Source organism: Varanus komodoensis, unplaced genomic scaffold (assembly GCF_004798865.1).
Source record: "Varanus komodoensis strain SLA01 unplaced genomic scaffold, ASM479886v1 scaffold4, whole genome shotgun sequence".
Taxonomy (NCBI): Eukaryota; Metazoa; Chordata; class Lepidosauria; order Squamata; family Varanidae; genus Varanus; species Varanus komodoensis.
The window spans coordinates 36,766,077-36,792,570 of NW_025335941.1; the positions used below are offsets into that span (position 1 = coordinate 36,766,077).

A 26,494-nucleotide genomic window follows, 5' to 3' on the forward strand; every position below is an offset into this window, starting at 1 on the left:
CAGCCCTTGCACTAGCTCTTACTAACAGGATCATTTTGCCACCACCTGCTGGGTTTCCTCATCTCTAATTTTGCCAAGCAACTATTTCCAGGCTCTTGTGCAACATGATGAAGAACTCATCCCTTTGAAATTGGGCTTAGGAGATGAAGCACCTAGAGCTGCCTTGACGAAAGTAACTTTGTGTGCCTGTATGTTCTACAGACACATGATGACTTGCTCAATGCCAGGGCAGCACCAGCCATTCAGAACTGCTGAAGCAGCTTGCGTGCCCATACCGATCATTCCTTTCCAGTAAGCACACACGCCCCTACATACACCATCCACCTACATGCCTCATGATTGGGCTGAGACAAGCATTTGGGAGTTCACTCTCCGATCCCATGACCTACCAACTATTACTAGGCTGAGGTTCCCATCTCCTGGTATCCCACAGCTTTGACAGTCTGAGGCAGCCACAGGGACAGAGTCAAAGCAAGCCTTGTCCCCACAACCCTCCATGCTGGAATACTGGACAGAAAAGCAGTCAAGGGTGCTGTTTTCCTTACCCCTTTATCAGAGAAACCTCCTACTGTAAATACAGGTTTGGCTGCATGAAAGATAGAGGCGCTTAGCAGAAACAAAAAACTGTGATTCAAAGAAACTGATCTTATCTAATACAGTATAAACTACACATGCAGGCATTATAAATATATCAGCTAGTACAGACAGTTTCACTGGGATCAAAACTTGAGATAAATAAATTACACAGAATGTGATGTTAGGTTGGTAAGTACCAGAATACCTTGCATGATTTACTGTTTATGACATTCATAATGAAAGGCAAAGATTATGACAAGTCAAAGTTCACAGCAAGATCTCATGCTAAAGCAGACTTCATTTGTCTTATTCATCAAACCTATTTCCCACAACTATGTCTTTGCAGTTTCTTAACAATGTAGGTAGCTCATACCTGCCCACCTACTTATCTACAGTTTAGGCTTGAGAAAAAGCCAGTTCCTAAATCAAAAAATTTACATCTCAAATGAATCCTAGGTGCATAGTACTGAACAACACTGTAGAAGCAAAAGCAAGAAAACAGGGGGAAATGAGATGGACTTACAATTACATGCTGGCCACTTAACAGATCCCAAAGCCATTTTAAGTCATGGGGCTTGAAGACAACAAGAACAGCAGTTGTGTTAGGGTCATAGTGAATTGGATCTGAAAAAACAGACTCTGGATAGAAAAGCCGGAAGGTTGTCCTCCTTCCAACATCTTCTTCATAGCCCAGAACAGGTCCATTATTCATTCTGTGGAATAAAAATGTTTTAGAATAGCTGATTACATGACAAGACCACCTATTTTTATTTGCTGCAGCACAACTTCTGCAATATAGACAGAATTTGCCCTAGTGCTGTTAAGGCTCCAAGCTGTGCCCACTTCACCTGAGAGTAAAATAGCTCCGAATGCAGTGGTACTTGAGATAGTTGGAGTTTGCATGCCTAGGACTACACAATTAAGCAAAGTTCAGTTTAGCAAACCTCTGGGGAACTTATTTTCTATAGGGGGCTACAATTATTCAGTGGTAATCTGCCAGGATGCCAGTGGTGGAAACACTAGGCTTATCTCTCCCTTTCTATGCAGCAAACTTCTGGGAATGGATAGATCTCTTTTGCTGGATATCTGAACTCTGCTTTGGAAACCAGGTCAGGCACTGCACAGAGTAAGAATTAAGATGTACAGAATCAGGCAGAACAAGAAAGTTCTGTACAACAAGAAAGCTGAAGCTCAGGTCCACCTGGGGGCCAAATCTGGCTTTTCTGTTGTTCCTCAGACAGCCACCACCTTTTTCTTGACCACCAATTGTTCGGTAGTTTCCTGGCTTTTGTGTGGATTTATCCCATCCTAAAAGGCTGGTATCTTTCTTCTAAGACTTAGTTATTGACAGTAAGAGCTAAAATATGCTAGTATTTGAGGTATTTTGGTTCTACACCCTTTGCTTTTATTATCCTGCCCACCACTAGCTCTCCCAGTAATTTCTCCCTGGGTGAACTTCCTCATCTTATGCCCTTGTTTGCCAACTTCCTATGGCGGCTAGTGTAGTTACTGGAGCTGGGCTACTCCTTGTTGCTAAGGTAACCTGGCTGTAGCACATTGCTGGCCTTCTCCGTGCCCCTCTGGTTCTCCATCCTTCACCTGCACACCAGTGATTCTGCACCCCATGTCTCTGCTTCTTCTACAATTTCTGTATCCCAAGATATCCTCTTGTAACTGTCCTTTATCCCTCTCCCACAATAACCAACACCGCCGCCACTGCAAGATAGATGGCTGCTGGGCATCCCCTCCCCACACACACTTTCAGAAATTGCTTATTCAAGTGGCTGCACTTATTGTATAAAAACAGTAATCAAAAAATTATGGTTTTACAAAAGGAGAAGGAAGGTATCCAAGTCTGTTCAGTGGATAACAAGCACTGTCTATGGTGACCTTTAATTAAATGAACTATTCATGGTAATTGTTATTTTGCATGGAAACAAGTGATTGCAAGACGCAGGTTAAATTTTGCTTGTAAGGGCACCATTACCTACAGAGTAATGCTTGACTGGACACATGGGAAATTCCTGTCTCCTGTGTTGACCCCAAACCATAGAAGGTGCTTCCTTACAGATTAGAACTGAACCTCACTATGACACTTTTAGAAAAGGAGCAGAGAGGTATCCTTTCAATTTAGCCTTCTAAAATATGTAGTCTGTTGTGCTTAAAGATTCAGTCCTATGGAGATGTCAGAAACCCTGGAAACTCATAGGACTATGGGCATCCTATGCAGAGAGGAAGAAGCATGAAGAGAAAGGTCACCTCTACCACTTGAGAGCCAATTTCAGCTGTCCAATGGTGGCATTTAGAAAAGGGAGAGAAGGAGGCTGAGATACCCCCAGGATATGTTATATTCCAGTGGAGCTCGTCTCCTCGCCACTCTGCCCCTAGAATGCCAACTATAACTCTTCTCCAAGGCTGCTTTGAGACCTAAGAGAAGCAACCAACACAATTCTTTCCATAGCTATTGCAAAGGGTGAGTAAGTGGGAACTGAAGCACAGATCTTAGGCAGAGCAATTTTCCAACCTCAGAGCTGGAAATCTAAACACCCCTACTGTCCCCTAGACACTTAACATTCTTGTTTTCACTACTACAAGGTTGTATTGCTTTAAATTGTTGTACACCACCTTGATGGCTTTAGCAGATGTGGTGGTATATAAATGTTATCATCATTATTGTGATAATGACAATCATGTCATCATTATGACATCACATCAGGATATTATATCATCATGTACAGGAACAACAAAAATACAACCATAAATAATCAATGACAACAATAAATAATAGTAAACTGATTATATTAAAATGGAAGCATCTCCTAGGAGCTGTTGTAGCATAATAGGAAAATAGCTGCTCCCTGTTAATTCATAAATATGCTGGCTACCCTTAGATAAGCAACTTTATTTCAGCCCCAGCCCAAGAATGAATACAGCCTTAGTGTATTAAACACAAAATATCTGTTCATAATTACATTCCCTAAACTTCGCTTAGCAACAGAAATTTCATTTACCTGATTATCACATCATAAGAATCAATCGTCTCCCCCAGACTCCTGTTTCGAAGGACCCCTCCATTACCAACGACGACACATTTTTTACAGGATGAACTGCTGAGAGAAGAAAGGATGTGTGGTTAAGGTATCACTGTGAGAAGGTATTTCTTGGGGATGGGTAGAACAGTAAATGAAATTCTTCTGCACCATAATGAGCACAAAGACAGAAAACCAGACATGCTGGTAATAAGTGAAGAGAGAAGGAGATTATCCCTATACTTAAAGAATGCAGACTGAAACCTGAATGTTTCTGAAAATAGAGACTACCAGATAGGAAACAGGTGTTTAAAGAATTAAGTAGAAGGGAGGAACTGAGGGCCAGTAATTTTCCTGCCAGTCTTCGGCTCCTGATTGTAGATTCTGTAACTGCTTTTCAGTTAAAAAAAAATTAAGAAAAAAGCAACACAGAGCTCCATGTCACATGTACTTCAAGTGTTCAGTTGCTAATGAATGGACTAATCATGTTATATTTGAGGTGGGGCAACTTTTGGGGACTGAACACACAATTGGGAGCAAAGGAACAAAGCTTTCCTGTTGCCTTCTCTGCACTCATTGAATTTGTAATCATACATATACAGTATCTATCCCCAGCATCAGGATGAGACTGAACTCGATTAGCCCAGAAGATATCCATTTTCTCATTTCAAGTCCCTTTGTCATCTATCCTCTCATCTGAATTGAAAGAAGAGGGGCACCAAGCATTTAAAAGAAAGGCATGAAGACATAAATTCATTCCTGCTGTGGGGAGCAACTGTCACTCTTAGGATTCTCCTTCTATATTACTGATAACAAGGTTTAGACATACTTCTTTTACACACTGAAAGAAATGTAGGACCCCCTTCCCTGTGCTGTGATCCCATGTCAATGGCCTTCCCAACATTGTTTACTGTAACTCCCATCAGCCTTGATCAGCAGAGCCAATGGTGAACAAGACTGAACTGAACCCCAACAGCAGATCCAGAGCCACATAGTCCTTATGCACATGTTAGGGCATGAGAGGTACCCAGACAGGACTATTCACATAGGTCTTTCCCACCTGATCAGCATCCCAGGACTATGTAACTATACCACTTGGATCCTATGCCAGAGTGTATGTGTGTATGTGTGGTGATCTGCTTGCCTTCATTGTTGCCCTTGACACTGTGCTGACTGCTGAGCTTTCTGCCACCCCCACTGCTTGTCACTTGCAGCCCCCCCCCCCACCATGTTTGTGGGGTGAGAGCACAGGCACTGGGGAAAGGAGGGAAGAGTCATGATTCCAACATCTTATGATGTGGATCAGAGGCAAAGATCAAGACCAGGTAGGGTCTGGACCAGTCATGCCTTCACAGTCAGCTGGTGCACAGGGTGGCACCCTTGGGCTGCCACAGCTCTTGAAGGGTGGCTGCCAAAGGGGATTGCCAGTTTGGTGCCTTTTCAGTGCCAGTTTAGAAATGCAAATTGAAATAAATAAAATGATCTGCATTATGTGCAGGATATTCTCCCCACTGTTGTGAAGTAGATGCTCCATATGCTTACAGAAATGAGAATTCCTGGAATTTCCTGCCTAACATAAAAAGCATGCGTCTCTTGCTGTGGAACAACCAGTCACAATCTGTGAACTAGAATTCGCATGGGGAAGAAATGCACGAAGGCTCTAGTAATGTCAATACTTGTCCCCAAAAGATATGGAACCCCAAATCATGAAACGCAGTCAAAAGTGAGGCTCTTTGTGATATGTTTGCAGCTCAATGCATGTAACTGGGGAAGTAACAAGTTATCTCCTTGCACTGAAACAATAAAAAGATATATTAAAGTCTGCCCTATTTGGACTAATCTTACTACTGCAAAAGGGGTTGAAATGCATTGCCTTTGCGCTTGGGTACCTCCTTCACGCACAGATATATGTATGACCTACTTCCACTGGAGCCTGCTGACTTCTATATGCATACACAGAGTGTTGAAAATTTCTCAGCCTTCACATATAATAAGAAGCCCATGGAAGAGTTTCCCCATGAGGCTCCTCACAGTGTCCATTATTTTGAATCTTTCGGATGAAGTGGGGACATGCCACAGCTTGTAGTTACATGTAAACCCACTGAGGATAGGTTGTTGGAATCGTTGACAGTCTACCCACAACCGTAAAGCAGCCCATGGTTCTGGATTGCTTGTCAAACAACCCAAGACCCTTTCCTGCCTCATTACGTATGTAATGAGAAGCTGCTGCCATGGAGGATTGAATTGCCACAGACATCCTGCTTGTCGGTTTCCCATGGGCAGCTAGTTGGCCATACAAAACAGTTGAACTAGATGGACCTTGGTCAGATCTGGCATGGATCTTCCTATATTCTTAACTTATATTTAACACAATCTTACCTTGACTATTATAAAGGTGGGAAGAGCAATCCTACCAGGGGGAGGGTAAATCATGGCAGAACTGCTTCCACCGTGTGACTTTGAAGCAGCCAAAAATATCCCCCATTTCTCTATCCAATTATCTCCAAAGAGGGAATTAAGCATACCAGCAAAATTATATCTTTAAAGTTCCATGTTCAAGTCGACAACTCACATGCCTGGCTTTTTAATGAAAAAATCCACAAAATAGTCAATTCTTCTACATAAAAATTTATGTTGAATTCCACGTAGCTATACACTAAGCAATTCTGTATATCATACAACTCTCTTTAAAAGTGCAAATATCCCTTTCTCACCTTAAAAAGTGCAAATTATACAAATTATACAACCCAAGCATTGTATTGTTAATCAAAGGTCAATAATATTGTAAACAATCTTACCCATCATCTTCAGCAAAGAGCCCACAGTTATTCAGTTTTGAAAGTGCCATCTGAAAATACCTTTCTGTAACACAAAAGATTTTGGGGTCAATGCTTTACTGTATCAACAAAATACAACACAAGTACTTTGAGTACTTTTTCAAGCTAAGGTGCCTGCAAACTAAAGCTCTGTGTGGGATTTTTCTTCCTCTTCCTCTTCCATAAACAACAAGAAAATCCACCTGAGTATACTTCCCTTAACACCACATGGAAGTTGAGATACTGTAGTGACAAAAGTCATTCAAGTATCAGGAAGAAAGCATGCTCTGGAATTTTTTTTTATTCCATTATAGGTGACAAAAATGTGAGGAAGCAGCCTGAAACTCCTTCTCCTGCAGTGGCAGAATGTACTTCTAATGTAAATCCTCATAATTAAATTTGGTTAACTCTGCATATCTCCCTCTTCATTTAAGCAATGGACTCTTTCAAGGACTTACTCTCAGATATGTTATTCATGCCTCTCATATTCTACACAGAGAGACTACAGAAGGGTTTACCTAATACCACATATGAAAAGCGAGCAGGAAATCAAAATTTTGTCTTATAAGTTCGCTCTCCAAACCTTTCCCCCACTGTGTGCTTTGTGTCTCTAAACACTGCACATTAAAAAAACACAAACCTTTTAATAAATAGTAATAATAAAAGGTTCACTTTCATAACTTGTTGCATGTATTAACCATTACTTACCTGCTTTCTTTATTCCATAGGGTAATTCAAGATTGTGACTTTCATGAAGTTGGGAAACTTGCAGAAAATTATGGCAGCATAGGAAGGGATAGGATTTCTCTATCCTAAGAGAAGAGATATCAAAACATTTTAAAAGCCAGCACAAGCCATTTGCTCTCCAGTCATCCACCCAACCATTTCACTGCTCTCTGTTCTAAAGAATACCAAGGAACAAATGAAATGGCCCTGCAGTTTCATATAGGCTGTTTTGGGAGCAGTCTTATCAACAGCCCGTGTCATCTCCTTCCCAGTAGAGATGGGATTGCCAGACAAATCTGCAGGAAAGTACCCCAGAGACATCAAGAAACTATCTGGGTCCACAAGTGCTTGGGGCAAAGCATCAACTCTGAGGCCCAATATGGCATGTAGTCCGGGCCTGATCAGCTCTGTCACAACTGGCTCTCCCACACCATCTCCACTCCAGTACAGAAAATCAAGTAGGCCCTTCCAGGTGGATCAGGCCAAGATACAGTTGAAGACAGGCTTATTGTTATCTTAAAAGTAAGCTAGTAAGATCCCCCCTCCCACATCCCTATGCACAAACACATGTAACATAACATGAATACTAATATCATTTTCATCTCAGGAATTTGAAGGGCAAACTTAATATGAGGTGAAAGATGCATTATGTATTTATTGGATTTGTTTAAAGCTGTCCATTAGCATCATGCATTGGAAGAATATCTCCAACATGTAAGATCCAAAGAGCTGCAACACAGAGGGAATTGGTTGTTCCTCCAACTCCATTTTCTCAGTTGAAATTGCTCCTCTCAAACCAGTCAGTTGCTCTGTCAGTGAATAGATCCAGCTAGGATTGTGGAAATCCAATAATCAACAAAAAGTATACTCTTTAGAAATATAATTGTGATCTCTGGGACAAAGTATTTGTATTAAACACAAATTCTCACAAACATGCTTGCTTGGTATTATGGCCATCTGTTACACAGAACAGGCCTATTTTTCCTAGCTAGAACAACTCTTTAAAAACACAGTGAATTGTGAGTAGTTTCAGTAGGATTAAAGGAAAGTCATAAATCTATAAACCAATGGCATGTTGAAAGAACATTAAAAGTCTTAACCTTGATTAGGAAACTGATGAATTCTTGATAAGACGACAAAGGATTTTTGTAGAACAATAAGTATCTAGCCTTATATAAAATAAGTACTTTCCAATCCTGATATATGAGAAGTTATTTAATAAAACTATCAAGGGAATTTCAATTACTGATTGGTAAAGAACAACAGTAAATGTAAATGCAAAGTTCTTTGCAAAACTTCTCAGCTAGCTTAAGCGAAACCACACTTCCAGAAATGTACAGCACACTAAGCATTCTGAGAAGAAGCCACCATGGGTGGGTGATTTGTATTTCACTCTCAACAAATGCTCACTTACTCCACAGCATTTCATCAGACTTCTACTGGCATATATCCCGGGGCTTTTGCAGCAGAAATTCTCATTTCCTCATTACCTTCATCAGTACACCTTCAACAATTCACCTGCTCAGATTGCCATCTGACAAGGGAAATTACCCCCACTTCTTATCAAATTGCAAAATGAAAATAATTTTCCAAGCCCTTTCATGTCACAAGGTTAAAAAAATGTGCTGTTACATAGGAGCAAAAGGCTGCCTATTTACTCCATTCTTTTCAGTCTTCCCTTACAGTGCAGGATGAACATATGGAAGAAGAATTTGCTTTTTTATATTTATTTATAGGTGTGAGCATTTCCATGTAATGTATAACGTGATGCAGTCTTTAAACAATGTAAAAAAGAGTAGGACTAACCCCAAAGGACTCTTGCGGGTGGTTTCCTCCACAGCAGGTGCAGGGTTATGCCTGTTCCAGTCACCACCTCTGCCTGACCCTACTGCTCACTGCATTGCAGAGGGAGATGTGTGGGGTGACAGTGTTTATGGTGGGAAAGCTTGCCCTAGTACTCTCAAGATCCCCTGATAAGGTCTGGACGACCCCCAGTTTAATTTCCCCAAATACAGTGTGGAGTGCTCTGCCTAGAATTTCAATGCTTCTTATTCTACAAAAGTTTTGTGACTTCAACCGGAGAGAAAAACATGCAGTAATTTAATACAAGGGGCATATTTCCTTATCTTACCATAAAAATGTAAAAAGGGTGATGGGAGGGGAGAAAAGGGAGGGATGGCAGTGTGAACAAAAGAGCCAAATCTCAAACCCACTGCAGACATATTGAAAAAAGTAAACCATGTTTATTAGCAAATAAAGTCCCCTGACAAAGGAAATTCCCCCTTCAGTGCATCTGACCACAAAACCAAAAGCATTTTTTGAGCTCTGACAACTGAGAAGGACATATGCAAATCAATCTTTCTGTCTGTCTTTCCTCAGACTCTTTCTCAATCTCTAACTTCTCTACCTTTTCTGTATTGCTCTCATCCATAATATTTGCCTCTTTTTATTTTAAACTAAATAAGGCTGTAGTCCTACAGAACATACCTGGGAACAGGTTCTACTGAACTCAGTAGGGCTTGCTTCTAAGTAAAGAGGTCTAAGATCGTAGCATTAGACTTTTCTTGCCTCTTTGAATTCTTACTGAATTTAAATCAGTTTGCAAACCAGCTAGATGACTTTGGGTGGGCTGGAGGTAAAAATTCTCGGGTTTTTTCCAGGGACAAAATAGTGGTTCAAAGTGATGGCATCAATTTGGATAATGTGTCTAAGTGGGACACACAGAGACATACACAATTTTCCTGCCTTTTACTTATTTGTTTTATTTATATCCCATTTTTCCTTCAAGGAACACAAGACAAATTACATAATTATCCTTGCCTTCTCTATCTTTTCTTCACATAAACCTGTGTGGTAGGTAAGGCTGAGAATCAATGACTGTCCCAAAGTCACCCAATGAGCACTGCAGCTCAGTAGAAAGTAAAACCCAGATTCTCCTCCAGCCCTTTAACTACTATACTACACTGACCTTGACATTAAAACTATGACATCCCAAAGATAAAAAATATATACATAAACACTAGTGAATGCACCTAAGACACTTTCTGGGTGTCCTTCATCATGATTCCTACGAAAAATGAGTCTATTTTGAGACTGGGGAGGAATGAAGATGACTGGAGGCAGCAGTATTATCACTACATTACAATTATGTTAGACCTTTCTTTATCTTGTGAGGAACCCAAGGCAGCTTACATAGTCCTCCACCATTCCATTTTATCCTCCTACCAACAAACCTGTGAGGTAAGTTAGCCGAGAGGGACTGACTGACTGCCTCAAAGTCATCTGGTGACCTTTATGCCTGAGTGAGGACTAGAACCTGGATCTTCTGAGTCCTCAGTCCACTATTCTAACTAGAGAATATCAGCTCTCCAGTACCAGACTGCAATGAGCAGAAGGGATTTTTGTTGCTGATTTTGCTGCCCAGCTATCTAGCCAGTGTGACAATACACAAAAATGGGGCAAATGGGGTGGCATAGAAGCTTTCTAAATACATACATACATACATACATACATACATACATACTAAAAATATTCTACTAGGTTTGGACGTTACACTAAGTTGCCCCGAGAACAAGCCACTCTAAACATCCTACTGCAAGACAGGGTGTCTTGCTTGTGCAAAGCTACCCACCAGAGAAAAACTATTCCAGGTTCAGACATCCAGTGCTGAATTACTCTGTGATCACCTGCAAGGACAACATACTGCGGAAACCCAGGTGTTACCTTGAGCAGGAACAAAATGCATTTCAGTCCCTGAATAGCCTGAAACCCATTCATATTAATCTGGAACTAGAGCAGGGGAATGTTGGGTGTGCCGGATCTTTTTTTTTTTTTAAGACAGACCAGCCTATCTTGGTGTTACTAACTTTAGGGCTGGGGCACATCTGGCCCTCTAGACATTCAGCCTATAACTCCCATCAGTCAGAGCCAACCTAAGCAGAGGTCACCCTGAGAGGTAGGGCAAAGACTTATCCCTTCTATTTCTTTAGTCTTCAACTTGGTTCTGTTAGCAAGTGTCCTTAAATTAGCCTGCTGAACAGAAAGTGCTAACTGTGATCTTACATCACAGTTCTGCAAATAAACACACTATGTTAGATCTGGATTTTACACAAAACCTTTGCTTTTTCTCAGTTATGGTCAGTCCTGCTTGGAAGTCCAAACCAATTTTCAAGCAAACGAAGAGCTCCTAGGTAGCTATACAAATAATGACACAACCCTTCTCCTCCCATACAACATGATCTTACTGGGAAAGCTATAGAAAAGTGGCAGAGAACATGTTTGGCATGTAGAAGGTTCAGGTACAATCCCAGACATCTCTAGATAGAGCTGTGGGAAAATATCTGACAGTGGACAGCCACTGCCAGTGAGAAAAGATAGAGAGATGGATGACTGACCTAGCTCCATGCAAAGCAATACCCATTGCAAGGCATTTCCACTGCAATTGGCGGGACTTATCTCCCTGTACATGTTACATCTTCTGATCACACATGGCCTTAAAAAGACTGATGTGCTTTAACAAGCAAACCTAACTAAGAACTTCTTTCAGACTGGAGAACATCACAGATGTAGTTCCATAATGTAGCAGAAAAAGCAAATGGGAACTATTTTCATATGTCATTCCAGGCAGGGTCACTTTTATAGTCCAGCAGCTATGGGCACTGGGAATGGAAGAACCAAGTTGTTACTCAGAAAAGCAACCTAAAAATCCAAACATTAAGTTCTCTCCAAAGCTGCAAATATTTTTGCACTAGAACAAGCTGGCAGATAGGTATCACACTTGATACGCACTGAGTTGGGCTCCTACTCATGTCTTAGAGGCTGCCATGCTCAACATATATTGTTTCACACTTGGAATAGTCCTTGCCTGTGAGCTGCATGGCTGGCACTGTGCCATTCTGATGCCATGATGCAACATACTTGGTGTTTTGCAGCACTGATTTTTATAGACTAGAAACTCTAGACTAGACAACTTACTGGGCTGCACTTCCAAATGTTTTGGAAACTGCAACTGGCCACGTTTAATTGGAGAGAGGACCATTATGCTGGTCCTTTTGGTTGCTTTGCTCAACTGAGGTGGCTCATTTTAACCTTTGAAGTCCTACAGAGTCTCAGCGCTTTTCAACTAAATGAACAACTCCTCCTATGTATTTATTTACCATGCTTCTATACTATTTTTCATCAGTCTGATTTACAGTCATTCACAGCCTTGCAAAAATACAGTCCTCTGAAAGCAATAAATTTAATGAAATCTGCAGCAATCGACAGATCAAACCTCAATGTCTATCAGTAAATATTGAACTTGTTTTCAAAGACACTGCACACCCACCTCCTCATGCTGTGAGTGCAAATAATGTAGCTATTATAATGTAGCAGGGTGCCCTGCTAAGATCCAAACACTCATCACCAAGGGTGTATTTGCTCTGAAACTCCCTGCCCAGGAAGTTTAATTGTCATGTATTTTTCAGAAAGCAGAAGTAATAAATATAATGGTTCTTACTTCTGCACAAACATGCATAAGCTTGAACTATAAAACACTTCTATTTCAGAGATCTTTAAGCTAAAGTAGATAGATTGTTTATCTGGAGATCCTGTGATAGTAATTGTCACCTTGGGTGTTTTATTGATGCTGCTTTTTAATTTTACCTATTTACCAGGATACTGTTTAATTCATTTTATTCTATATTGTAAGCTACTCAGACAGCATGGACTAATGGACCAAAATTTCTTTAATTAATATTTAAAAGCATCAGTGTTGATGTTAGAGTTCTTTAGAGTCAAGCATCAAAGATTCTGGAAAGGTATCTATGTGGTAAATGTGCCCTACATTCAGCAACCTTCCATCAGCATTCCATTAAATAAATAATAAATTAGGATTTATACCTTGACTTGCAACAAACTCTAAGGGTAGCTTACAAAAAATCAATATTACACTAAAATCAATTAAAAACACAGTTTAAAAGAGCAGCAAAAGAGCTCAGACAAACACACTAGGGAAATGAAATAGTCTTTGCCAAGCATTAAAACAACATCAAGGCCACTGCCAGGTGAGCTCCCAAGACAAAGAGCATCCCACAGCGCAGGCCCCAAGAAGAGGTTCTGCTGAAGATCTCAGCATGCAGGCAGGCCTAAGTACAGGTACCTGGTCTTAAAGTCTAGGGTTTAAAGATCACGTTTGGCACTTTGAGTTGAGCCTGGAAACCAAATGAAGCCTATGCAGTTGGCAAGCAGGGGTACAATGTGGTCACAATGCCAGTTACGATTTAAGCACCTCACAGCTGTGTATCAGACTTAACCTAGTTTTCAAAACCTTTTTGAAGGCAGCTCCATGTATAACGCATTACAGTGTTCTCAATTTGAGAGTACTGGGGCATGGATAGCAGAGGCCAGGCTCCTCCTTTCAGGAGGGCTGCAGATTGTTTCACCAGCATAAGCTGGCCAAGGCTGCCTTGTGCCACAGAGGCGACCCGAACTTCCAATGACAGAGCTATTTCAGGACACTCTCGGCTGTGAACCATTTCCTTCAGGGAGAGCACAACCACCAGGACCCTGTACAGATGAACTGCCACCACCCTTTCCTACTTACTTAATTGAGGTTGAAATACTGGATTTCGAAGTGCAGTCTATTACTTGTTCTTTTCTGGCTGAATCTGTTGGAGGCAACCTAGGAAACAAAAAATGTCATATTAAAATAGCTAACAAAGCAAAAATTGCCTCCAGCATAGCCTGCTTTATTCCTGATCATTTATTTGCTTCAGAAATAACATCTCAGTACTAAATAAATAGAAATAGAAATTGCTTATTTCTATGCCTTACATTCTATAGAACTTTTCCTCACTTTTCTTGAAGATTTCTCTTAGGGAAATCCTTTTTAAAAAAAAGAAAAGAAAGGAAATTAATTCAAATATTCTCTTCACAACAAACTTTTACAGACAATTATCTGTCACAGTATACCATGGTTTGTCCCAAGAAGTTGCTAATCAAGTGGAGCTTCCAAGAGGAATGGCTACAACTACTGAACAGCAAAGAAATGTAATACAAAAGTTAATAAATAAGATGGAATATGAGTACAAAGTTCATTTAAACCAATCCTTATGCAGAAAGAAGGCAGGAACTTGTTATTTCCTCTAAAAAGCAGGCCTTAATCTATACACTCTATGGGCTAGTCATTCTAATCCACCAATTCAATGACTCACAAAAAGCAGAATACAGAAATTTCTCTTACTGATAAATTATGTTTTAAAAATAATTTTTACCTCATCCACACTGCCTTATAGAACATTTACTTATTTAATTCCTTATTTAAATTTCTATCCCAGTTGAGATCCAAAAGACTCTCTAAGGATAATTACATAAAATAATGCATAAACTATTTGATAAAAACAGGCACTATCAAAAATATCTAATTAATTCTGTAGTCCTATGAGTACTTTTCCCTGGAATGAAGTCCTACTGAATGTTGTGGGACTAACATCAGAGCAAACATGCATAGGGTTGCACTGTAAAGATGTTATCCATATATCCAGTGCCCTACAACCAGTAAAAGAACATACAGATGTAATGTGAGACACATGTCTGACAAAATATGCCAGGATTACATTGTAGACTAAGCTCCACAAGCTGGATGGTTAAGGGAAACACCTGAACATAGTATGAATGTTGTCACTATACTAAAGAAGCAATTCAGTGATTCTTCAGTCTGGGTTGCATTTTGGGGCAATAACCCACAATGTCATCCTGTAAACACAAACAGTGCTGGAGGAGTATCAGATAATCCATTCTCCTCAGAGTGGCTGAACAACATCTTGTGCAACTGTTTGCATAAACATAACATTAGTTGGATTCTCCCCTCACACATAGTTCAGAACCTAGTTTCTGCTAGCACGATGCTTTTTACAGTGACAGTATGACACCATTGATTAATGCCTTATTATTTCTGCTTCTGCTTCTTAATTTTATACTGCCCAATAGCTGAAGCTCTCTGGGTGCTGTTTAACACCTCCCTATGAGATATACCTCCCCAAAACTATTGCCTATCCATAAGAAAATGCCTTCCAACTCCTGAATAAGATACACAATTGCAGGTAGCGTAGCTAAAAAGATACTAATGTTACCAGTAGCTGTTTGTCCTCCAGATCGTGCAGTGCAGTATAACATACATCACTCCAGCAGCCAGGAGAAACACAAGTAAGATTCGTCTCATGATTGTAAGGCCTGAAACACAAGTTCAGAACAGGAGTATTATTGCCATATAGTTTAAGAAAGATGCAGGCAAACTGGAAAAGGTTCAGAAGAAGGCAACAAAGATAATCAGGGACTGGAAGCATAGCCCTATGAGAAGAGACTGGAGTAATTGGGCATGTCTAGTCTTAAAATGAGGAGACCTAATGGAAGTATGGTAGCACCAGTTCTGAAAGGCTGCCATACAGAGGAGGGCCAAGATCTTTTCTCAACCATGCCAGAGCGCAGGATACAAAATAACAGGATCGGGTTGCAGGAAGCTAAATTCTAGCTGAACATCAGAACAAAAATCCTGACTGGGCCATACAACAATGGAGCCAATTACCTAGGAAGGTTGCAGGCTCTCCCACACAGGAGACATTTAAGATGCAGCTGAACAGCCATCTGTTAAGGTATTTTAACCTGGAGTTCTGCACTAAGCTGGGGGTTGGCCCCAATGGTTTTTTTGGCCCTTCAGATACTGTTCTATGATTCTGTGAAATCTATCTATCCAGACCATTAATTCGTCATGTATTAGCTTGACAAAGTCTTTCCCGAATGTTGAAGTGTCTGAACTAGTTACTTTGGTTCCGTTTGGTTTGCTTACACAGTATAATGCCTGTTGGTATGTTACAATCAGCTATGTTTGCCCAGTAGTCTAAAATGTTTATATAAACCAACCATTATTACAAAGTAAATATTCCTATGTCTTATAGTGTAAACAGTTGATGTTTCATAACTGTTTAATTAGACTGGCTAACAAAGCTTTGTATTAATATTCTTCCAAAACTTTAGGGTAGAGATCTTCTGAAAAAATTGCTTTGGTAAACTGTTTCTAGATTTAGTATCTGGCTCTGTTTTCAGTAGGTTCTCTCTTTCCTCCACACACACACTTGGTTGCTTTCTTTTCTAACACTCACACAATCTTCTCTGACTGTTACAGTAGCATATTGAACCAGCTCAGCACATTCTCTCTTGGAGGGTTGAATACTATTCTTGCAACATGGCTTTCTCTACTCTTCCATTTGCCTGTACATCACACTGAAAGCCAGCCTGTTTCAGTTAAATGGTAAAAGTCCATGAGTTCTAAAATACAACGGGAGAGAGATTTATTTAATAATGATAATAATTCATTTTCATTTCTATACCACTGAATAGCCAAAGATCCCCAGGAGCTTTGCAACAGTACAGAAAATACAAGAAAAACATAATTTAAATTATGGATTACAAAAATACAGTACAAAATGTAAAATCCAATTCTAAACCACATTTTAAAAGCTTAAATAGCTAGTGCAAATTAAATTAAATGACCTATTATGCAGCTGACATAATGCCCTAATGTAATATTAAAGCTAATTAAATTCCTTGCCACAAAAATATAGTAGGGTTAGCAACAGGCAGGTCTTGGTGGAGAACTTGTTCCATAGCTGAAGATCTGCTACTGGGAAGCCCCTTCTGCTTCATGCTACAAACCAAGTCTCCCCTGAGGTGGCACTCAGAGGAAGACCCCAGAGGTTGAGCACAGTGTCTAGGCAGATTGCAGTTGAGAGAGTCTTTCTGTCAGCTATTGTGCTCCCAGGTTGTGTGGGCTTTATAGACTAAAAACAGTGCCTTGATACTAAGTTTTGAAGCATCTAAGTAGCCAAAACAAGTGGGTCAGAATTGGTGTTAACATGCATCAGTTAAATTTCCTTAGAAGAGCAGTAGCGTCTCTTCTGGTTGTTCTGTGTTTAAAACAGCATCTCCACAGAAGAGCAGACAGTTCGACACTGTGTGAGGGCAGAAGACCTGCTTTGCATGCAGAAAGTCACTGGTTCAGTCACCAGCATCTTTGCCTAAAGGACTCAGATGAGACTTGGAGAACTGTACCACTCAATGGACCAGATTACCCAACAGTCTGGCCTGATATAAAGCAGCTTCCTAAGCTCCTATAACCGAAGAGCTAAACTAAATGTTCTCTTGTGATGCAGCATCTCATTTTCAACTAATTATGGGACAGAACTCATACATGAAGAGGAGTTCAATACTGGACTAGAAAAATCAATAGTTTTACTGTTGGTATACAGCAGCTTCCTAAGTTCCTATATCCTAAGGGTCAAACTAGATGTGCTATATGGCACTTCACACAAGAACATTTAATCTTTCTATAATTAATTACAGAGCAGAGTTTCAACTGCAGCACATCAGGAGGACAAGCTTATCTCTTTCCTCCTCAGCACAATTGGAAAAACAACCCACTTTTTCATGGTCGGAAGATGTATAGATAAGAAGCCCGCACTGTTGCCAACAGGACCTTTGATTTAAGCATTCTAGCCATGCCCATGAGTGGGGGTGTAATTCTGAATCATGCTGGGGAAGAAAGGGAACACACTCCTTCTCCTTGTGTGCTATGTTCTGCACAAGATCCCTTTTGAACTGTAATTAAGGAAAAACACAATACAGAACTGTATGCTATGTATAAGGTTAGTTTTGCTGTAAGAGGTTAAACTTGGAAGAGTGTCTATAGACTGGGTAATCAAAGACATGGGTAAGGAACCTTTGGAGGGGCTTCGAAAGCTTGTTAACCTATGGGAAAAAAATCAGTTGGGGGCCACAGTTGATGGGAGGGTGGGAGGGTAGAATGGGATGGGAGGGTAGAATTAGATCCAATGCTAGGTGCAGCTTGCTCTGTGCGTGGGTGGCTTGGGGTGTGTATTTATGCATGTGATTCCATCCTTTTCTCCCATACACACACACGGCAGGGGGGATCTGAAGCCCAGAAACAGCTCTCCTTGGTGACAGAAAATACAACTGTGCAAATCAACAATACCTGAACTTGTGGAAGTTCTCTGAAATCTATCACAAAGTTCATTCCACTCAAGTCCATTATCAGACTACTAGCCCCTGCTGCTGCTTCATTGTCTTTATCTTCTTCTTCATGGCATAAAAATCCATCTACATCTTTGTGAGTGTGTTTTAAATGTATACATCAACTGTGCACATCTTTGAAATGTATAATTCTTCTCCCAGTAAGTATTTGAGCAAATTTTTCAAAAGTATACTTTTTAATGCACATTTTCCAAATGTATGCATGCTGTTCAATACATTTTTCTGGACCAGAAATTACACTGCACATTCAGAAACCAGAGCTTACATCTGAATCCATGGAGGATAAGTTTATCAACAACTATTAGTCATCATGAGTATTGAGAATATTCAGGTTCAAGGCAGCAAGGCACTGAATATCAGCTGCCTGGAAGCAAAAATATGAAGTGGCTTTTGGTCTTATCACTTGTATATAGGGCTGCCCAGAGTCATTTGGTTGACTCCTCTGGGAAACAGGATGGTAAATGTGATGGGCCACCAGTATGATCCAGCAGGGTTCAACTTAGGTTCTTAAGTGTACACTTACTAAATGTCTGGTCTACTGCATGGTGGTCCTTGGGCATGCCCTCTAGATCAGGAATAGCAATCCTGATGCCTACCACATGTTCCGCAGATTCCTGGGGATTATGAGAGTTAGACTTCAAAACATCTGGAGGGTATCATGTTGCCTTCCTTGTTCCTAGAGAAAGTAGTTGCTGCTTAACAGTGAGCGGCTTCCATGTGCTCAGCATGGGTGGGGTACATTACATACAGAACTATTACTATTATACTCCATGAGAAATGGAACATTTAGATGTGGTAGAATCTTATCACTCTTCTCTCAATAACGCACTTCCACATGTAGCTTATGATCTTCTAGAATTGTAAGTTAAGTGAGACCAAAGCAGCCCTTTGAGAATACATGGAATAATACTATCAGGACTATGGATTGCCCTTTTTGAATGTAATGCAAAGTACATTAAAACAAGATTTAAGAGGCATAGGCATAATTTAAGAAGTTCACAGAGCGGTCAAGGCTGTATGAAGTAAAACGTATTTGCATTCTATAGCAGGGGTAGATTCACCAGCATCTACCCCTGCTTCAGGAAGAAGGAAAGAAATGAGTTTGACAGCTAGGTATATTGTGCCAGCTTTTGAGGACAAAATTTAGCTAGACAATTAAGCTGTGTTTTTCTGACAGTATTTCTGCAACAATAATTAACTGATAAGAATTTGTTCTCACTTACAAGCATACAAAAGATGACTAAGTCTATATAACCTGGTGTGCACTTAAATATACCATCCTCCCATTTTTTAACCAAATCTGTTCCAACTATTTATATGCATAGTGACAAGTCCCCTTAAACTTCTGAGTCAACATGTACAAGTCTGCTTATACTAGTTTATTCTGGAGAGCGATATCCTCTTTATCTCTCACTAGTTAGTGAAAACTACTAAACATTTACACAAGTTTTATAAAACAATCATCCTAATATAAGTATGTGCTTACAATCCAGCCTTGGTTAGAGTTCAGGTCAATTTAATACTCTATGATGTTCTCAGGTGGTCTTAATAAAGATATTGTGGTACAAATGCTTTGGTAGCCTCTCTTTCTTGATCTCCCCTTGCCCTTAACTTACCTTTTAACTGTATCCCCAAATTGCATCATCTTATTTGTGCCATTTAACCCATCCCAACTTCTTATTTCTTTACTTTGGTTTTCTTAAAAGATTTCTGTACTGCCCTTCATCATGGCAAATCCCAGGGTAGTGTTCAATACAGAAACTGAGAAGCTGACATATACAGGGCCAGCCCACTGCTTTGTATAGTCTAGTTCTGTTGACACCCACTAGCTACTCCCAAGTTTTCAGGCAGGATTCCTGCCTAGTCTTTCCTGGAAATGCTGGGACTGACCTTGGGACCTTCTGCATGCAAAAAGTATGTTCTGTCACTGAATTCTGACCCTTCTTCCCACAGGAGAACTAAACAGTTTATATAAGGTATTTTAAAACCTAATAAAGTTCAATAGACCCAGTGGCCATGACAGAAAATGACGGGGCGGGGGGAACAGTTACCAGTTCAATTACAAAACAGACTGAGAGATTATGCTGAGAAGCCTTTCGTTTCTATCTCATCCTATTTCTCATCACATTAGCATAACCCCCCCTTTTTTTTAAAGTACATTTATAGGAAAGGGGAAATGGCCTTTGCTGCAGAATGCCAGATTGACTTTTATGAAGAAAGAAAAGGGTTGTGCAGAGGGAAGGAATGTGAGCAGCTCAAACTTCAGCTAAATTTCAAACACCAAAAACCAAACTGCAATCAAAATTAACTCACTCACTCAACAGAAACTGAAAAAAAACTTCATAACTCTGTTTCTGCACTGTGTGCCTGATCCTCCGAACCACTTCTTATGCTACAAAATGCCTGTAGTTCTCTGATGGTAACAACATGCCACAAATGTTTTATTCTTCACGTGCAATGATTGCACTAATGGGCTTTCACTATCTGTGCACAGACGTGAATACCAAGAAGAATGTATTTCTGCTAGGAAGTCAATGAAACAGTCACTGCATGCAATTACGTCAAAGCAGAATTATATGGAAATCTATTTTTGAACAGCAATACCGAAAAATCTGCAATTGAATCAATATTTTACTAATATACAGAAAAGTTGTACAGTATTTTAAAATGCCTTGTGGCTGTTTCCTACAGTCTCTCCCATCAAGTGTTTGTTTATTCTTGTGATGCATTTATTTCAAACTAGGGGCAGTTTGAAGAAATACATATTCTGAAGAAGTATGCACAAATAGTGAAAATTGCAACAGGGTCATATGAACTCTACTTTCCTAGTCCCAACATTCCTAACCACTGTCTATGAAGCAGGAACTTCTGAGAGCTTAAGTACAAAACATCTAGAAATCTACCTTCTGCTTGCTGTGCCCACCAAAGCAACACGTCTGGAGAATTTGAAAGCTGCTTCACACTTTGGTTTTGTGGCATTTTAGCTGGCCCTAACAAAAACCTTAACACGTTTAGATATTTTTTCTCATGGAACACTATGGCTCTGTGGGTGTTTTTTTCCCCAGGCCTTCCTAGATCTGCAGCAGTGCTTTGCTTCAGGCTTCCTATCCTGAGGCAAGAAGGAATGGTGGGTGTCTTCTTGATACACGATGAGACTGGGCCCTTTCCCAAAGATGAAGACAACCTATTCCTGGGGGAATGAGAGAAAACATCCCTTTAAATTCTGCTGCTTACATTCTGTCCTTACTCTGGAAATCAAATGGGACAATCTGTGGCTGGCTTCCAAATGAGGAAGCAGCAGCCTCCATTCTATACACAAAGCAGTTTCAGCTGGTGTTAGTACATCCTGCCCAGGAAATCACTGGGACACCTGATGTTTCTGCCTACACTAGAGCAGGTGCAGCATCCTTTTTCTGGTCACCCAGCTATTGGTATGTAAGATGACTCTCTGCTTTTTAGCCACCCTCCAAGCCTCTCTCAGAAACGTACCTGGAGGATAGCCTCAGTGTCTATTTATTACCTTCACATTGCTTCATTCAAACTACAGACAGCATGATTTTCTGTAAGCCTTAAACCCTATATACCAGACTTCAATAGTCTATAAGGAAAGATACAGATTGGGCCCAATCATATTTTGTCTCAGTTTCCAGCAAGAACCAGGACATGGCCTTTAATTCAGCCCAGTTAGTCACAATGGCTTGTTCCTTAAATGTTTAGGATATACAAAGAAGCTATTGAAAGATCCATTTATTGTACTCATATTGTATAAAAATGGATCATTTTCCTAAAAAGAAATGACAATATGGAAATATGCAGGGTTTGAAAAACAAATATAGCAGAAAGATTCATATAACTACCTTGTGGAATGCAAAGTTTCACTGAACAGAACTGTACTAAACCCAAGTTGTAAAAGGCAGGACATAAAAATGTAGGAAGTATTAACTTCTGAAATTCAAGTGTTGCAATACACACAAGAAAGCAAAGGTTACTTTGAAAATAAGTGTCATAATTCAGCTTGTGGCAACACCCAGTTCCTGAAACATGTACTTTACACCTAAGGAGGGTTTTATTTAGATGGTGTTTTTTTTCCAAAAGGAAATGTGTGTTAAAATCATAGGCAACAATTTCCTCCAATTTGAAAGAAAGAAAATAGCAACTTAGCTATATGGATGGCTGACTCACAGTACCGACAATGACATACAGAAATCAACATTATCCCAAGCAAGATTTGAATGCTTTGACATTTAGAAATTGCTTTGGAAGCCTTCTTGCCTCAGGATAGGAAGCCTAAACAGATTAACTATGTACAAAGATCACAGAATACACAACTTTTAAATGCCATGGCAAAAGCTGAGTTATAAAGGTTCCATTACTGCACAAAGAAAGAAGAATTGTGAAGTGTGACAATTTGTTTGTTTGAGACCATTCTAATTCTATGGACTGTCCTACCAGATTCTTGGCCAATGCAATCCCTGTTGCAAAGGGAAGAGGTTCAGCAGCAGTATATGCTATCTGAGAGTGAAAGATCTCAAGTTCACTGCATGATGTTTCCCAGGAAAAATACCTGCCTGACACTCTGAAGGTCTGCTGCTGGCGACAAATCAGATCACTTGTCTGACTCTGTATAAGATAGCTCCAACCTCCACATCTGCTAGCTTTGCAGAAAACCTGCACAGTGCATCTGTTTTTGCCAGGCATGCAAGACTGATGTTTTATTACTGGTGATCTTGTTTCCTGCACTTATTTCTCCAAAACTGTATGGCATTTTACTTTGTTAATTTCTTAAATTCACATTTCAGGTGGTTTTATATGTTTAGGATGCAAGACAAGGCTGTACAGCAATACAGGAAAGCCTTTGCTTAAGAAATGGGCCTCCAGGAAGGCATTAAAAGTGGAGCGGGAAATAAAATGATTTGATTAACAGAAAGGGAATGTGGGGAGCTGGCACTGCAGAAGACACAGTGACAAGGGTGGGAGGGAGAGATTGAAAGAATCGGTAGAACAGAATGCGAAAAACGGATGGTTGTCGGAGCTGTGAAGAACAACAAAGTAAAATCAAAATGCAGGAAGAAGGTTAGTGGCCATGTAGAATGTATGACAGGAAGCTGGAATAGGCCCTTAAAATAAAGGCGTGCAAGCACAGGGTCACAAGGAAAGGATGAGCTTAGCACAACTTTCAGAATCAAGAAATTGGTTTCAGTAGTCTAGAGGGGCAAAGCACAGTGAAGTGGTTCATAGGGATATCAAGCAGGGAGGAGTTAACATATTCTTTCATTTCCAGCCATGGAAATACATGGGATTACAGACACAACCATACTTTTCTTGCAATGAGCAACCAGAATGGGCTAGGTAACTTCATAAGAAAAGCAAAAATGCAAAATTAAAATAAAAAATAACAGTGAGGCAATTTTTATGTTAAAAGAGCCACACACTGCTTCTCACAGCACTGTGGTTATTGCACAAGAAGAGCATGTTTGCTTATTTATTTACATCTATTATTTATAAATATTTTTATTTATATTTCTTTTTAATTTAGATCCAAATAGTAATTAAAATAAGAAAAAATAAATTAAACGCATCCAGTTCCTTCCCAAAGCTGGTATGAAGTAAAAGAAGTATTTAGGACCCAATTAAAAGATAACAGAAATAGCACATGTGATCCCTATGAAATACTGGTTTAGTCCAAAGGTGTGGGACTAAAAAAGAGAGGGGCTGTGAGAAGGAGATTTGAATCAGAAAGAGCATGAGAGCTGCTGTTGCCACTTAGATTGCTAAGCCCCTTGCCAATTTGGGTTAGGTTTAATTCTTATATGTTTATCTCCAAGGACTGAATCCACACAGTGAATTCATGTATATGCAATTAAATTGGTATTTTATTCCAGGGCGTTGAAGATTCTGCATGGTGAGCGGATTCTTCTGTGTACTATAAACTCAACCCAAAGGAAGAAGACATCTTGATTTATTTATTTTTTTACTGAATACAAAAGGACACTTGAACTTTGCAATTCTACAAGCAATTTATGGATTAGTGCTGTTTCTGAGGACTTGGCTGCACAAGTTGTAGCATTTTGTTGTTATATTTGCTCGCATTGCCTGTTACATAATTGTGAATAAGAACATTTTGTGAAATTGTGTTTACAATGTTCATTAATAGATCTCTAAGTAAACAAAGAGCCACATACAACCTGTAAGTGTTACGCACACACAAATACACCTCTCAAGGGAGGGAGTTCCAGAGTCAAGGGCTACTACAGAAAGGCCCTCTCTCATGTTCCTGTCTTCCTGACAGCGTTTTTGACAAATCCACAAGCAGGTCTCTGTGCCCCATCTCAGGACTCAGGATGGCTCATGTGAACCTTCAGATAACCTAGTCCCAAGCTATTTAGGTCTTAAAATATGTTCCAGAATTTTAAATTGGAAATGAAAACACTGCCAGTGCACCAACTGCCAGTTAGGAGTGATGTGTTCTGACTGTTTAGTACAAATAAGCATCCAGGCATCTGCATTCTGCACTAGCTAAAACCTTTGAACCAACTTCAAAGGCAGCCCCCCGCACAGAACATGTTGCAGTTGTCTAGCCTAGATATAACTAGGACTAACTGCGGCAAAGCCAATCAATCCTAAATAGGATCAGAGCTAGTGCTGCAGCCTAAGCTATTAAGGTGATCCACAGATAGTATCATGCCCAAGAGGATCCTCAGACTGAAACTTGGACCCTTTGGGTGTGTTATTCCATCCACAATAAGCTGAATGTCATATCTCACTTCTTGTCCGGATTAGGTTTCAGTTTGTTCACCCTCATCCACCTCAAAGAAGCTCAAGACTTCATAGTTTTGCTGAGATTAACAGATGAAAAGAAGAGTTAGGAACTTATGCCCATGCCACCTAGTATTCAGGATGACATTTCATGTAGCTGTTAAAGACCATAAGGAACAAGAAGGAACATTGTGGAACCCATCCACCCCCCTTCAAAAAAAAGGGAAAAACCCAAAGGCCATGAGGTCCCCTAATACAAACAGCTAAATTCACACTGTCAGAATGGAGTGGAACCACTGTAACACCACACCTTACAGCCCAGCTCCATCTACACAACACCAAAGGATAGTATGATTGATGGTTTCAAAAGCTGCTGAGAGGTACAGTATAACTAACAGAATTGCACTCCCAGAAGAACTAACAGTCATAGTCCCTCTGCATCCATTTCCCATCACAGGTCATTCTCCAACACAACCAAGGTAGCGTCTATTATGTATTCAGTCTGAAAGCAACATTTTAATGGATCCAGATAATCATTACTGTCCAAAACAGGAAAGAATACAATACCACCCTCTCCAGTATATTGGCCAAGAATGTGACAATATTACCAGGTGAATATTATTCAAGACTCCTGCATAGGCAGTATGGAGTTACAATGCTTCAAGCAATGGTTCTGCATAGTCTTCATTGATATTAACTGAAACTGAAAAAGCAGATGCATTTAACAGTAACTTTCAGCTTGGTCTGTTGCAAAAATGTCATCTGCAAGCTAAAATCATGTTCTCTAAAATATTGTTATTCTAAAAGTCTCTTAGTGTACAGTAAGCATGATAGGAACTTACAAATTGAGTTTTGACATCACAATTCAGTGGATGCATCACTAAATTAAGAATGTTTAGATCACTGAACCTAATGAACTGAAATGCACTTGGGTCCATGTTCAGTTATGACAATTCCTATAATACACCACCCCAGTACCAGTTTACATGTTCAGACAAATGGCAGCTTAAAAGCATTACGCTATACAAATGGGTAAGTCTCTGTCTTTAAAAAACTTTCTTTGTTTGAGCCTGTTTTGTGTAAATGTCCAAATTTTTCTGAACAAGCAGGGTGTGTTTTTTTAAAAAAAAATACTAAAGCTAACATTTTTATGTAATCATATGACACTAGGAAAACACCAAAAGGTCACAAGTAATACTGTGAGCAGGTCACTCCTCTCTTTCCCTCTTCTTTCAAACTAGAAACCTTGGAAATGTAGCTCTCTTTTCAAACTCATCTGGTTATACAACAATATAAATCAAAGAAGCTTTCCACCACAATGGTTGGATAAGCATCTGCTCATGTAAAGAGTTTCCAAACAGAAACATCCCCTCTTCCCCTCCCTTTCAGTAAAGTTTATGACACCATCCTCATGGTGATTCCTGATTCTTGAGGGATAGATGGCAAGGATGCCAAAGACCCTGTAATTTGGTAAAGCACTTCTCCTGCCACCAACTGACCAGGTCA

The 26,494-nt window shown here is 40.0% G+C and overlaps 1 protein-coding gene across 8 annotated transcripts in view; it reads right to left on the reverse strand.

The window, feature by feature from the left end:
* The window catches only part of ST3GAL6 (ST3 beta-galactoside alpha-2,3-sialyltransferase 6), a 44,137-nt gene that overhangs the window by 10,048 nt on the left and 7,595 nt on the right, over window positions 1–26,494 (reverse strand). For 5 of the 8 annotated variants that reach the window (XM_044441719.1, XM_044441721.1, XM_044441723.1 and 2 more), the window contains 7 exons: window positions 15,259–15,358; window positions 13,961–14,011; window positions 13,731–13,808; window positions 7,130–7,233; window positions 6,404–6,467; window positions 3,588–3,686; window positions 1,100–1,289 (listed from right to left, as the gene is read on the reverse strand). In XM_044441719.1, the coding sequence (XP_044297654.1) occupies window positions 1,100–1,289; window positions 3,588–3,686; window positions 6,404–6,467; window positions 7,130–7,233; window positions 13,731–13,808; window positions 13,961–14,011; window positions 15,259–15,358 (686 nt within the window). The remainder of the gene's footprint in view (window positions 1–1,099; window positions 1,290–3,587; window positions 3,687–6,403; window positions 6,468–7,129; window positions 7,234–13,730; window positions 13,809–13,960; window positions 14,012–15,258; window positions 15,359–26,494) is intronic. The other 3 variants (XM_044441726.1, XM_044441727.1, XM_044441720.1) reach the window with 2 other exon arrangements.